This window comes from Myotis nattereri, assembly GCF_964212035.1.
Source record: "Myotis nattereri genome assembly, chromosome: 3".
NCBI lineage: Eukaryota > Metazoa > Chordata > Mammalia > Chiroptera > Vespertilionidae > Myotis > Myotis nattereri.
Genome location: NC_138077.1, coordinates 172,507,676 through 172,522,797, shown reverse-complemented (window position 1 = coordinate 172,522,797; position 15,122 = coordinate 172,507,676). Strand labels below are relative to the sequence as shown.

The 15,122-nt window shown below is 48.4% G+C and overlaps 1 protein-coding gene across 1 annotated transcript in view; it reads right to left on the bottom strand.

The window, feature by feature from the left end:
• Window positions 1-973: 973 nt before the first annotated feature.
• Window positions 974-15,122, bottom strand: part of KANK4 (KN motif and ankyrin repeat domains 4) — a gene marked incomplete at its 5' end in the record, with an annotated part of 29,319 nt that continues 15,170 nt past the window's right edge. Inside the window, 4 exons of the mRNA XM_081085317.1 lie at window positions 974-2,871; window positions 7,642-7,842; window positions 11,118-11,260; window positions 13,907-14,117. Of these exons, the coding sequence (XP_080941443.1) occupies window positions 2,767-2,871; window positions 7,642-7,842; window positions 11,118-11,260; window positions 13,907-14,117 (660 nt within the window). The 3' untranslated portion in view covers window positions 974-2,766. The remainder of the gene's footprint in view (window positions 2,872-7,641; window positions 7,843-11,117; window positions 11,261-13,906; window positions 14,118-15,122) is intronic.

The following is a 15,122-nucleotide window of genomic DNA, read 5'->3' as shown; positions in this document are numbered from 1 at the left end:
CCTCAGATTAGGCTGAGGATCCCTCCTATGTGTCCCCATGAACCTTGTCCTTGCCAGTCACAACATGCATCCTGTTGTTTCGTGATGACTTGTTTTCCTTCCCTGTTAAACTGTAAGTTCTTGTCTACCTTGCTTATATATCCCCAGCCCCAAACACCCTATTTAGAAGGGAGTGGGTATCTGATAAATCTGTGTTAAATGAGAGCTAGGTAAATCAATTTCTCCATCATAAATCTGGTTTTCAGTAGCTTTCCATTGCCTTTATTTTATTTTTTAAATATATTTTTATTGGTTTCAGAGAGAGGAAGGGAGAGGGAGATAGATAGAAACATCAACGCTGCCTCCTGCACCTCACTTACTGGTGATCGAAGCTCTCAACCCAGGTGTGTGCCCTGACCTAGCATGGAACCGTGACCTCCTGGTTTATAGGTCAATGCTCAACCACTGAGCCACACCAGCCGGGCTTTCCATTGCCTTTAGAACAAAGCTTTATCATAACTTTAGGGCACTTTGTGATTTGGTCCCATGTTTTATCTGTCTCACCACTTCCCAATCTCCCCTTTTATCTCAGCATCTTACTCAAACTCTCTATGACAGTCCTATTAAACTGAATGAAGGCCCCCACATGTCTGCTCTCCGATAGTTCTTCCTTTTCAGCACGGTTTCTCTGCCTGGCACAGAACCTCACCTCACCTCTTACTCTTCCTTTTCCAGTGACATCACTAATCTTTCAGTTCCAGGAAGCCTAAAGGTACAGGCTCGCTCCCCAGCAGAGGGCGTGCAGGAGGCAGCCTATCAATAATTCTCACTCTCCCTGAAATCAATAAAAACATACAAAATTATTTTTTTATAAAAGAAATAGAGCCTAAATTGGCAACACGGGACACTGACCCCCATAACAGCAAATAAAACATTGCAAATTCCCAAGAACCAAGAGCAGAGAAATGCAAAGAAACTTTGAGACCCAAAGATTGAGGGGCAGCATTTTAATAGAGAAACAGAAACAGTCAAAGGCCAGAGCCCTGCTACTCCAAGTGTGGTGTGGCCCCGCAGCATTGGTTTCCCCTGGGAGCCGGTTAGAAATGCAGATTCGCAGCCCCTCCCCCTCCCAGACCTCCTACATTCTAACAAGATCTCCAGGGATCTGCACGTGTATCAGTGTGTGAGAGCCACTGGAGTAGAATATTTATTAATGTGGGGGTTTGCTCTTGTGCTTTGAGGTCAAAATAACCCCATTTAAAGCATTTTTAGCTTATTATTTGCTCCATTCTCCCTACCTCTGAGCAATACTGCCATATGCCAGTGTCCTGCTTGGGGACTTGGAGCCTCTCTTATGATCCCAGTGGAAAGCTTCTGTAGTCAGTCTCTATGGATTAAAACTGGATTCCCAAACTCCCATCAGCTGTGCCTTGCACAACACCCCCAGGAGGTAGGTTGTATAATTTTTGTTTTTAAAGACAATGAAACTGGAACCCAAGGAGATTTGGTGACGCACACAAGGGGTACCGAGCAAACAGGCGTTTGTGTTTCCAACGTGAGGCTCACCGAACTTTGCTGTCTTTCTTTTTCATCTAAGGTGATTTTATGCCCAAGAGACTTTAAGAAAAAACAAATTTGTAGATAACCCTGGGTGAGCTACAGCATGTGGGCCCTGGGATTGTGGAAGTGTAAGAAAGAACGTCCAGTGGAGACAGATGTCACCCCAGGCTGGAAGGTTCTGCAGTCTGGGACCTTGGAAACCTTCTAGCTTCATGGAGCTAGTGCTTTGCTCATGACGGCTATGAGGGAGAGGAGCTGAGATTACAACATGGCCATGGAGGAAAGGAGCTGGGATTGCCACACGGCCATGGACACAGCTGTGAGGGGAAGGAGCTGGGATTACCACACGGCCATGGACACAGCTGTGAGGGGAAGGAGCTGGGATTACCACACGGCCATGGACACAGCTGTGAGGGGAAGGAGCTGGGATTACCACATGGCATGGACACAGCTATGGAGGAAATGTGGTCTCTGGCCCCAGGAGGATCCTCAGTCGGTTCACTTGTTTCTTTCGGAAGAGCTGGCATCCCTGACTCTGCCTCAATACACATGATGTGCTTCACTGGATTGGATTTCCTGATTAATCCCAATATCCTTGGAGCAAACTGGAGCCACAGATGGCCAAGACGGTCTATCTGGCACTGGCGCCAGTGTGCTTCTTTCTATCTTGCCTGAATTTAAGCTTTCTCTGTCCGCCCCAACTGAGCAAAGGCCCCATCTGGGGTCTGTTCAGGTTCCCCTGTCTGCCAGGTGATTCTCCTCGGTCGTCTAGAGAATGATCACAGGGAGGACTGTGTACATCTCCCCATCCTCCCTAGACATGCATATTCAAGAGGACATCTTCATGTATGATGGATTAAAAACCAGAGACGGCGCACTTTAAAATTCCATGTAAAAAGTATTGTTTTTCTAATGTGCTCCTGCCCGCCAGCTCCCTAAGCGGTGCTACAAAGGGTAGAGTCAGGAAGAATGCCAGGCTGAGACGTGAGGGACTTTAGCCTGGCTCCTTCGCCCTGCTCTGCAGCCTGCGTTGGGGGCTTGACCTAAGGCAAAACTACAAAGCATCCTAATGAGCAGAATGATACCCCAGGAATGTACGCGCATATCTGACATAGCTTCTTCTCTTGAGGGGCGGCCCTCTGGCTGTGACCCATGCCCTCTCCAAGGGCGAGGGAGGAGTCCAGAGAAGGAGCCTTTTGTTCCCCGCTGCCGGTCCCTCCACAGCCCCTACGGCCTCAGGGACCTGCCCTGCTCTGCGTGGGCCTGCAGAAGCTCAGCGATTTCCACATGGGCGGGCGGTTTCAGCGCGATGGACAAAGCTGTTCGGCCAGCCTGCAGCGGAGAAAGAGAAGGAGAAACACATTTTATCCTGCAGGCCTCCCGCCCCAGAAAGCAAGGGCGAGTTGGGAGTAGGGCTGTGCATGGGGCAGAAAGTCTATTCCAAGCATCCAGAGGCCGAGGAGGGGAGGAGATTCAAATAGAAGCGTGAGAAACGGGCCCCTTCTACAGAAACAACATTCACTCCTGGGAAAGTCACGTCAATGGGAATAAAGTGTCTCTTGCTTTTAACACACTTAATTTTAAAAATGGAAAACAGAGGAAAGAAAATAAAATAACGCTTCCATTTTTTCCATTACAGAGACCTACATGGGAATTAGCATTTTGGCTTGTCTCCCTCCGTTCTTTTCTCTTGTCCGAATGTGTTATTGGTTTAAATAGAGGAATGACATTGCATATTAATTTTAAATCTGCTGGCATTTTGAACTTACCATGGCATGCTATACGATTTTCCCACATCCTTACAGTCATCAGAACACATAACTTTTGTTATTGGCTACATAACATTCCATAACTTACTGAACTGTTTCCCTTCTGTTGGAGACTTGGGTGGTTTCCAAGTCTTCATCATCATAAACTTAAGTGCCGAAAGCATTTTCTCATTTCTAATTATTTTCTAAGGACCAGCTCTTAGAAGTGGGCATGTCCGTGGAAGGAAATGTACCTTGTTACCTCCTGATACACGATACCCTGGGGCTGTTTCAGTGATAGAGGGAGTTGCCAGGACTGCTGTCTAAAGCTGCATCCAGGGGCTCTCGCAGGCAGCACCCACCAGCGAGACGAGGGGAGGCGAGGCGAAAGGCCACCGTGACCTGGAGGACACCGTCTGCGAGGGCAGCCACTGTCTTACGAATGGGCTCAATCATGTCTCCAAAATTCTGAAACCTAGATGTGTCTGGAAACCACTATGTTGATAACTCATTTGCCAGATAATTTGTAATTTTTCGTTGTTCCTGTAACCTGAGATGTCAAGAACCCTCACTTGTGACAAGGAAAAATGGCATTGCCAAATCCCCCTGGAGGGCAAAATCGCCCCGAAATGAGAGCCACTGGACTAAGCCGAGTGTGTTGACTACTTGGCTTCTGCCTTTGGGGGCCGGTCTCCCTCTGATGGGCTCCCCGCCTAACTCCAGACCTTCATGCTCCCTCTTTCCTCCGGACTCTGCCTGGGAATGCCCAGGCCCCGGCTCCGTGATGTGGTTAGTAGTTGTTTCGTTTCAGCTCTCAGTAGTGTCTATTATCATCCCCATTTGCAGGCGAGCATACAGAGGCCCTGAGTGGTTAGATCAGCCGTGGGCAAACTACGGCCCTCGGGCCGGATCCGGCCCGTTTGAAATGAATAAAACTATTGAAAAAAAAGACCGTACCCTTTTATGTAATGATGTTTACTTTGAATTTATATTAGTTCACACAAACACTCCATCCATGCTTTTGTTCCGGCCCTCCAGTCCAGTTTAAGAACCTATTGTGGCCCTCGAGTCAAAAAGTTTGCCCACCCCTGGGTTAGATGAAGGGGCCATAAGCACAGTCACTGAACCCGGTTTCAAACCCAAGAGTGTTTAAAGCCCCTGCTCCTGATAGTCACTGGAATTGTCTGAAGTACAGCAGAGCCTGGCCACCGTGACTGTTCCCCCACCTCCTGAAAGCAGCCAGGCCTTACCTCTTGTGTCTGACAGGTCTCCAGTGGTGTCCAGGAGATGCTCAATTAACCCCTGACTAGCCCAGCTAACCTGGGACTTCCGAAGCTCATGCACCTGTCCCACAGGCCTGCCTCCCAGGCCTCCCCGAGGTGACAGGAGTGGCCACTCCACAGAGGGCCCTGGGCCTGATCCAGATGAAAGGGCTGCTCCTGCTCCCCCAGGGTGACCCTGCAGGGAGCTCATTAACGCAGATCCTTTGTCTGACTAGTAATAACAGGAGGTTCTTATTTCCAGCAGCCCTACCATGCATCTCAAGAGGGTCAGTGCTCTCTAATTATCCCACAAATAGCTTCTAGCTTTGGGATAGAGCTGGGGTACCTGGGACCTACAGACACTGAATTGGAGCGCCTGCTTCCGATGTGCGATTTCAAGATCAAGCAGCCTGACTCACTGATGGAACAATCCAGGGTAGATCAGACGTGGCACAGTAGTGAGAGGTGCTGTCCCTGGGAAGGGAAGCGACTCTCTTCCCCTCCCCAGGCCTTTATTCTTTTGGAACTGTAGAGGTTATGAAAGTATAGAGAGGTCTGTTTAAAGCATAAAACTATAGTGCCAACATTAAGGATACTAACGTTAGACCTGGGCTTGAATCCCTACTCTGAGAATCAGTGACTTGTGACTTGATAATCCTATCTAATAAAAGACAAAAAGGGTAATTAACCATACCTCCACTACGCTTCCCATTGGCTAATCAGCAAGATATGCAAATTAACTGCCAACCAAGATGGCGGCCGGCAGCACGCAGCTGAAGCGAGCAGGAGGCTTGCTTGCTCCAGTAATGGAGGAAGCCAAGGTTCCCCACCTGCCACGGCCCGCTCTAAGCTCCGAAAACAACAAAGTTTCAATTATAGGAGCTAAACAAACCCCAGATACCTGCTTTCAGCCAGCCGCGGCCTCAGAGCTGGGAGTGCCAGTGAAGGCAACAGAGTTTCAATTATAGAAGGTAAATAAATCCCAGAATAAAAAAAAAGAAAAAAAGGAGAGGCTGGGAGCTTCAGTCGCCGGCAAGCCTGAAAACGGCCCTCAGCCCTTCACCCAGACTGGCCAGGCACCCCAGTGGTGACCCCCACCCTAAAGGGGGTGTGGCCATTCTGAAAACAGCCATCACCCCCTCACCCAGGCTGGCCAGGCACCCAAGCGGGACCCTCACCCTGATCCGGGACACCCTTCAGGGCAAACCAGCCAGCCCCCACCTGTGCACCAGACCTCTATCCTATATAGTAAAAGGGTAATATGCAAACTGACCCTAAGAGCAGAAAGATTGGGAATGACTGGTCACTATGACACACACTGCCCACCAGGGGGCAGACGCTCAATGCAGGAGCTGCTCTCTGGTGGTCAGTGCACTCGAACATGGGGGAGCTCTGCTCAGGCACAAGCCAGGCTGATGGCTGCCAGTACAGCAGTGGTGGTGGGAGCCTCTCCTGATTCCTCAGCAGTGCTAAGGATGTCCAACTGCAGCTTAGGTCTGTTCTCCGCTGGCAAGTGGACATCCCCCGAGGGCTGCCGGGCTGCCAGAGGGATGTCTGATTGCCAGCTTAGGCCCAATCCCCCAGGGAGCAGGCCTAAGCCAGCAGGTGTTCATCCCCCGAGGGGTCCCAGACTGCAAGAGGGCACAGGCCAGGCTGAGGGACCCCCCCCCTCCCCACCGAGTGCACAAATTTTTGTGCACCGGGCCTCTAGTCCTATATAATAAAAGGCTAATATGCAAATCAACCAAACCACGGAACAACCGGTCGCTATGACATGCACTGACCACCAGGGGGCAGACGCTCAATGTAGGAGCTGCCCCCTGGTGGTCGGTGCACTCCCACAGGGGGAGCGCTGCTCAGCCAGAAGCCGGGCTCACAGCTGGCGAGCGCAGTAGTAGTGGCGGGAGCTTCTCCTGCCTCCATGGCAGCACTGAGGACCCCTCGGGTCCCAGACTATGAGAGGGCACAGGCCAGGCTGAGGGAACTCCCCTCACCCTCCCAGTGTACGAATGTCATGCACCAGGCCTCTAGTTAACTATATAAACTCTCTAGGCCTCTGTTTCCTTATCAGTTAAAAAAAAAATGGAGATTGCAATATCTACCTCAGGGGATTATTGAGAATAGTGAGTAATGCATGGATAAAGCTTAGTTTCTGTGAGTACTCTAGAAATACTGCCTGCTGCAATTATCAGTCATAGGGTCACATCCTGACAATTTACCTCTGTAGTTCATTCATTCAACCGTTGATTCATTCAGCTGATATGTGGCAGACACTCTACTAGGTGCTGAGAATTCAGCAGAAAACCAGAAACATGGACCTTGCAATGTGACAACAATGACGATGATGCAGCAACTAAGAGTTTGTGTTTAGGAATTTGATGGAGATGGGTTCCACTTGCTGTGTGATCTGGGATATGTTGCTTAACCCCTCGGTGCCTCCATTTTCTTGTGAGCAAACCAATGCCATCAACAGAGTCAACCTAATAAGATAGTTGTGGGCTTTAAATGAGATGGTAACATGGTAAATGCTTAGTATGGTACCTGGCACAGAGAAAGCACTTGATATATATGAACTATTATCATTATTGTCATTATCATTGCCACCACCATCATCGTTATCATCATCATTTTACAAGGAAGCTTATTTAAGAAGCATGCGGCTGGCATTGCAACTTGAAGCAGGTTGGCTTGATGCAGCGGGTTGTTCTGTAAGCGGATCACTGTCAGACAGTGGGCATAATGTACACTTGGCTCCTTCATCCAGCCTTCAGGGAGTCCCCATGAGCAGCAGAAGCTCCCCATCCAAGCTGCTGCCGTAAAGCCCACATGCTGTTATTGCCATGACCAGAGGAGGTCAAGGCCAAGGCCAGGCCTGGTTACATTCCCTCACGATGGTGTGAAAGGCTAGGGCTTGGGGTTTCCCAAACCCAAGGCTCCAAGCATTTACCGTGGTTCATCTCATTTAAATCCCACAGCAGGTCAATTCTGAGGTTGAGTCTATTGCTATTGCCATATGGCTCCTTAAGTTCTGCTGCTGGCAAGGCCCTTCACAGGAAGGGGAAGAACTACTTGTTAATGCCTAGGAGTCTCACCTTGTCTGCCAGGCCGCTGTCACAGGCCGGGTGTGCCAGGAGCAGCCGCACCATGTCAGCGTTGCCACAGTGACAGGCCAGCATGAGGGCCGATGATCCATCGTGGTCCTGCAGGTTGACATCTGCCTGGCAGCTCAGTAGCGCTTGGACCATGTCCTCCCTGTCGTGGCTGACTCCCAGCATCAGCGCAGTCTGGCCTCCCTGCACACAGAGCCCAGGGGTGGGTCAGGCTGCCACCTACAGGGAGGATTCCTCTCCTCTCCTGCTCGGGTGTGCTCAGGGATAACTTCTCCAGAAAATGACCAATGACTTGAATTTTCCTCTGCCCTTGGGATGGGACACATCTTTCTCACTGGCACACTTCTACTGGTCCTCTAAGACACTAGTCAAATGCTACATCCTCTCTAAAGCCCTCTACCAACTCCCAGGCATGGGATTCACAACATGGCACTTACCGCTTGGCGTTACAACCTGTCAATCTCTTTCTTGAGGAATGAAATTTTTGATGGCAGGGACTGTTTTTCATCTCTGTCTCCCCAGTGCCTCCCACCTCGTATGTGCTGACACGTGTCCAATGATGGGACAAATGAGGGCTGGATGCTTCAGCACCATGACTTCTTACTGCCTGCCCCAGTCTGACTTCCTCAGGAAGCCTTGGTCTGCTCTGAACGCCTCTGGGATTGTCCATTTAATGGCACCCAAAGCCCTCTTGTCTCAAGGAGATCTCGAATGGCTCTGTGGTTATTTCTAATCCATACGCACTGACAGCTTCTTACATCCTTGTGATGGTGGGCGTGGTTCTGGTTCTGCTCTACTCCTCACTTGTCTTCCCTGAATCTTGGTTTCTCTTTTCTTAAAAATTAATCTAATAATGATCTATCCTATGTACCTAACAGGGATTTTGTAGAAATCAAATGAGGTAAAAGTTGTAAATATAATATTGTAAAGTAGTAATTTTTCTGATTACAAATTGACCATCATTTCTTATAGATCTTCCTGTGTAGACACAGTCCTCTCAGACATGAGATTATATTTGCCCTCATGGTACTCCTGAGTTCCAGGCAGATCAGGCTCATCTCTCTGACGGGACATGGGGCTTTGTAAGGTTGCAAAAACGAGGCAAGGACTGTGTTCTCTTCTTTCAGATCCCCCGTGGCTCTGAGCACAGTGTCTTACAAGTAAAGGTGCCAGTGACATGTTTGCTGATGTGTTCACTGATTAAAGCACCAATCTGCCGGCACTGATGGATTGTGCATCCCGCCCAGAGCGCTGGGGCTTAGAGAAGAGAAAGGGGGGTTGGCAATCACAAAAGTCCTGGCTCTGCCACTTACTGCCTGTGTGAATCGGTGACTTTTCATGGTCTGGCCAAATGGAAACGACTAACAATAAATATTACCTGCCTGGTGAGGTTGTTGTGAGACCTGAGCACTTAGCAAATGCTCGGTAACCACTGTTATATTATGAGGGTGAGAGAGAACGGTGACAAATACTCAATATACAGGAATGCATTTGCTTTTTGGTTTGCCTGTACTCAGCCCTGAGGTAATGGTTGTTTATAGAACTAACCAGATCAGGAGGTTTCCATCCAGACCCGTCCCTGCAAGTGGTATTATAAAGCCGGCTGACATGTGCAGATTGTCCTCATGTCTGCCTCTCTGCCTGATTCGGGGCCCCTTCCTTTCTCACCTCCTTCCTGGTCCAGTTCAATACAATCTAATGATCATTTACAGAGCACTGCTATCGCCAGGTGCTGCGCGGACCCTGGAGGTACAAGGAGAAATAAGCAGCTTATCCCAGGAGACTCCCAGCTCCCAGCTCACTCCCATTTAACCTCTCATCATAGTAAGGACCCCAGGGGGAGCTGAAGGGAGCAGCCTCAGCTATGAATTCCCATCCCTCCTTTGATGACCTGGGCTGAGTCCCTTACCCTCTTCGACCATCAGTTTCTCCTCTGTAAAAAAAAGGGAGTTAATTTTGATCATAGGTAAGCATCCCCTTTTGCATGAAGGTCAATTTAGAAAAAAATCCATATGTTTATAGAAAACATATTAAAATGAAAACAGCTTGACTCATATGCAATAGGAGCTATAAATGGGTGAAAACCAGAACATCTATAATAATAAAAGCATAATATGCTAATTAGACCAGATGTCCTTCTGGATGACCTTCCAGACAAAGCCGGGGCTGCGAGGGAAGCCCGGTCCCGGGTGCCGGAGGGAAGCCCAGGTGCCAGAGGGAAGCCGGTGCTGGCAGCTGGGGTAAGGAAGGCCTACTTTTGCATGAATTTCATGTATCGGGCCTCTAGTAATCTATAAATGTCTATTTCTCGCCAACAATAGGACTGCTGTGAGATAAAGTCTGCAAAGTGACTTTGCCATCAGTTAGGTCTGTAATCACTTTGGTTGTGGGGGAGTGGAGTTTAATATGTTGTTGGGAGACAATTTTCCATGGGTCCCTTGGATTTATGCGTATCTTGTGAGTGAGGCACTAGCTTCCTGTTGTTGCAGACTGTCTTTTTAAGGATGTTCATACAGTGACAGCTTTGGGAGACAGAGGCTGTCTCCTCCAGAACAGAGGGCAGACGTGCTTACTGGCCAGCATAAAAGACTCAGGTTCCCTAAGCCCAGGGTTCCTCTCCAGCAACACAGCCCACTCTGTGCACAGGGTCCTAGCCCCCCTCCCCCACAATGCCCTGAGGGAATGGGGAGCTGGGTTTCGGGGAAGTGGTGTAAACGCCAATGCTGTGGCTGCTACCACTGCTGTAATACACTGTCCTTCGTCTCTGGCACGGGAGTCTGGTGCCACCTGCCAGCACCCAGGGTACTGTAGCATGCTAACTTGCTAGCTTTGAGGTAAAGTAAAAGCTCAGGCCCTTCACAGTTCTCGAAAGTTAGTCTCCCACCCGTGATCACTCCAGGGGAAAGGAGAGCGGGACGCACTCTGCTTGCTCTTGGTCGAAGGCCGGTCAGTAGCCTTTGGTAGGTTCCCATTGTCCCATACGGAGCCTTGTCTAGCTCAGAGCTTTCCTGGGTTAGGACAACACCCCTACCCTGTGTTCCCAAGGAGGAGAGCCCGGCAGCGGAACAGAGACATCCCAACCCCGGAACTGCTCTGCAATTCCTGACTAAGATGGATCGCCTGCAGGGCGTCCGGGAGCGGCCAACTGGCACATGCCTGCCGAAGGTGCTAACTGTGGGAACGTTTGGCTCGAGAATTGCAATCCAGATGGAATGTGTCCAATTTTAGGCTGGGACGTGAATTACAAGCTTCCTGACCTCTGCCCCAGCCTGTCTGGGTCTCAGGAGCTTTTGCAGCAACCAAATGGTCAGGCTTTGGATACACGCCATTTGGAAGCCCCAGCCTTCCTGGGTTAAAAAACATTCTGTGGATTTACATGGAATTTCTCACCCCATCGGCAGAATAAAACTGGGAGGTTCCGCACTTAATGGAAGCAGAGATCAGTTCACATCTCCTACCTGGGTAGCTTGGATGTTCACATTTCCTTCTCTTAAGAGCTTCCAGACGACAGCCATGTCCTCATCGGTCTCTGCAGAAGCCAAGGGAGTGATCATCACGGCGGTATAGCCAGCTTTGTTCTGATGGTCCACGTTGCAGACGCCTGCAAGAGAAGCAACAAGCGCTGGAATAGCTCCCAAGGGGCCAGGAGCCAGACGCCTGAGCCTGTTAACAGGATGCTGCTGGTTAAAATGCAATAGAGCAATCCTCTCCCAGGGAGGGAATCGATGCTTTCTATTTTTAGCAGCCTTTAAAACTGGCTACTTTTCTTCACAGGTTTTCTGAGGATACCCAGCAAGGAAGGTCCACGGCAGATGGCAAAGTGGGCCAATGGCCGTGACTTTATTTCCTAAAGTGGAGCACAGACCACAATTCCATTTTACAGATGAGGCCACTGAAAGTCAGCGAAGCTATGTAAACTGCCAAAGGAAAGGTGAAGTGGGACCGGGGCTCAAGTCTATCTGGCTCTGAAGCCCACCACTCCCCCGGCCACATACTGTGGCCACACGTTTTAGGTTTCACTCTCTGTGTGTCTGTGTGTAATTCTTAAGCTGATGGCTGTGTTTGTATGTCCTTTCCAAGGCCTAGTGATAGGCTGTGCAGTGTACCAGGGGCTTTGAACAATGCCACAGGATAAACATGGGAAATCCTTAGGAACACCATCTCACTTGAAAACCAGGGGAAGCCCTGGCTAGTGTGGCAAGTCACCAGTTCGATTCCTGGTCAGGACACCATGCCCATGCTGCGGGCTCAATCCCCAGTCAAGGTGCAAGTGGGAGGCAGCTGACTGGTGTTTCTCTCACATCAATGCTTCTCTCTCTCTCTCTCTCTCTCTCTCTCTCTCTCTCTCTCTCTCTCTCTCTCTTTCTCTCTCTCTCTTTTTAAAAGAATAAAGAAAAACAGGAAAAAAAACTCCACAACTTTTTATGTTAAAATAATTAAGAATATACATTTCATATTAATGAAGAATTGGCTTATTTTAAAGATGAAATATTAAATGAGAATTCAAAAGAAACTTCTGCTTTGTAGCCCTGTAACTATGCATTTGTATCCTTCTCCACCATAGGAGATGGTAGAAGATTATCAACCTGTTATGTGTTGTATAAACAATCCCACCTCTTAAGGGGAAAACCAAATCTTCCCTGTACGTTTGCTTATCTGAAAAGACTGTGTCTCTTTTGGACAAGAACAAAACTATCTCAGGAGATCAAGTTACTTGCCCTGTGTTAGCATTCCCTCTATAAAACGGGAATAATAACAGAAGGCGTGTCATAGGGTTATTGTAAATTTAATGAGTTTATATATTTAAAGTACTTCGTACACCTACCAAACAGTAAAAGCTCAATAAGTGCTATTACTACTATACTGTCTACAATGGTATTCTTGTCTTTACACTCTTTCTACCTGCTCATGAGGAAAGACTTAGGGCCCTGGCCAGTTTGGCTCAGTGGTTAGAGTGTTAGCACAAAGGGTCACGGTTCGATTGTCGGTATGGAATGAGGAGGCACTCAAAAAGCCGTAGGTGTCGTTGTTACTCATGTTTTATAATGAAAACCCCTAACACTGAACACAGTAAATGTTCATCTCCATTTTATGATGTACCTTTCTCAATTGAGCTACCACTTAAAATTATGCTGGCCGTGAAACTACAAAGAAATGAAATCCAGTAAAACTGGCTCAGTGTTAAAATTGTGCCTTCATCTTCTTCTGATGATATGGGATGCAGAGAGAACTTTACGCTGTTATTAAGTGTGTCACCTATGGATTCAGGTGCAGAGCCTCAAGGTTGCTTAATGGAATTTTGGAGAATTGGAAGTTTACTAGAATTTAATCTAGCTCCCAGGAGTCATCCATCCACTCACTCATTTAACACCTATATTCACTCAACACCTACTGTGAGCCAGGAACTGGTCTAGGTGCTGAGGATACTGAAAGGAAAAGACAGACAAAAGCCCCATTTGACTGAGTTTACTGAGTTCTGTTGGGTAGAGATGACCCCTAGCTAGTGTGTAGCTAGTAGTATTAGCTAGTGTGGACCTCACTGTAGTCCACACATATATCTGATGAAGGATGAATGAATCAAATTGAGTCAAATTGGCCAAATGGAGCCAGGGCCTTTTTTTTTTAAATTGAGTTTATTGGGATTACATTGGTTAATAAAATTATACAGGTTTAAGGGGGGGGGGGGTACAGTTCTATAACACATCAACTGTATATTATATTGTGTGTTCACCATCCCAAGTCATGTCTCTTTCCATCACCATTTATCTCCCCTTTACCTTCCTCTACCCTCTCCCCGCCCCCATTTCCCTCTAGTAATCACCATACTGTTGTCTGTCTATGAGTTTTTGTTGTTGTTTTTTACTTAATCTTTTCACCTTTTTCGTCCAGTCCCTCTACCCCCGCCATGGCCTTTGTGAAAAGTTCTTACGCAGATGGTAACATGTGACCTTCCTGGAGGCAATGTGGTGTAGATGTGGAGTTAGACGGGCTGAATACAAAGCCTGACTCTGCCATTTACCAGTTCTGTGACCTCCGCCTCAGTGCTCTCAACTGCAACATGAGAAAAATAATCCCCACATCACAAGAGTGTGGTGAAGCACAAATGACATGCTAAAAGCAAAATGGCCTAGCCCCGTTCCTAGAAAACAGAAGGAACTCAGAAAAAGAATCCCATTGCTGGAAAGAAGCGAGTACAAGAACTGCCCTCTAAGGAGGGACCCAGAGCATCGGTGCAACCATTTCTGACCTGTCTCCAGCAGCAGCTTGACGATGGAGAAGTTGGAGTGGGACACACTGTAGTGAAGGGCTGTGTTTCCGTTTCCGTCAGCCAAGTTGACAAGCAGCTTTAGGAAGTGTGGGGAGTGAGGCTGGAGGTAGGCAGCCACCACAGCAGGACTCGATGACTTCCGGCTAGAGACGCGAAACCACTCTTGACTGATGGTGTTCAAGTTTTGCCTCTGAAATACCAAAAGATTCCAATTCTGGAAGGTTATCTGGCCTGGGGTGCTCCAGCTGAGGTATTAGTTTCTACCAGGAAAAGTCAGCTTTGAAGGCTTCTACTTCTATTCCTTTGCTCCCTCCAACTCTCCATGAGACTGACTTCTGGAGGGCTCAGGGCTAGAGGGGTTGAGGATGGAACCTGTGAGATTGCTCCCGTCCCGGGTGAGGTGGAAAGGGGCCCTGGGAGCGCAATGCAGTAACCAGTAACAAAGCACTTGGCTGGGTGACAGTTCGAGTCTACTGTAAGTTTAGGTCACAGCCCCTGTATGCACAGGATAACCAAGACCTTCTCTTTCATGTGCATCCAGCCAGTCTATATTGACCTTAGCCCAGACTCGACCAGGACGTATGTGTTTTCAATAGACACAGACAGAAAGTAACATTTTACTGATGGGAACAATGCTGAAAGCCAAGGCAAACAACACAACTAACTTATGCTCAACACAAAATGCAAACAGCTGTGCTGGAATGACTTTTGCTTTTAAGTTTTGCTAGGACCTTCAGAGAAACAGTCGAATAACCCATGGCAGGACCCCACTATCCACAGGGTTCAGTTCCTTGCAACCACGATTGAGGAGAGTTCCAGAGGAAATGACATCAACTCTGTGTGACATGACCTCAGTGTGTAAAATGGGACATGGTTAGATGACCTGCCCATGGGGATGCCAGTATCAGAAATGATTCCACACTCATTCTGGAAAGAGTGCTGGATTTGGAGTCACTTAAACCAATGAGGCCAGGTGTAAGTCCTGGCTCAGCTATGTGACCTTGGAGGTCATATAGCCTTTTGAACCTCACTTGTCTTGTTTACAAAATGGGGGTGCAGAAAGGGGCTAGCTCCCTAACCTCCCAGGGCTCTACAGAGTGAGGTCCTTGTACAACCTGTTTTTTCTCTGAGGTAGGGTGGCAGGGGTCTTGTGCTCTGATCCTAACATGGGTATGGTGTCAGGTTTGGATATCTG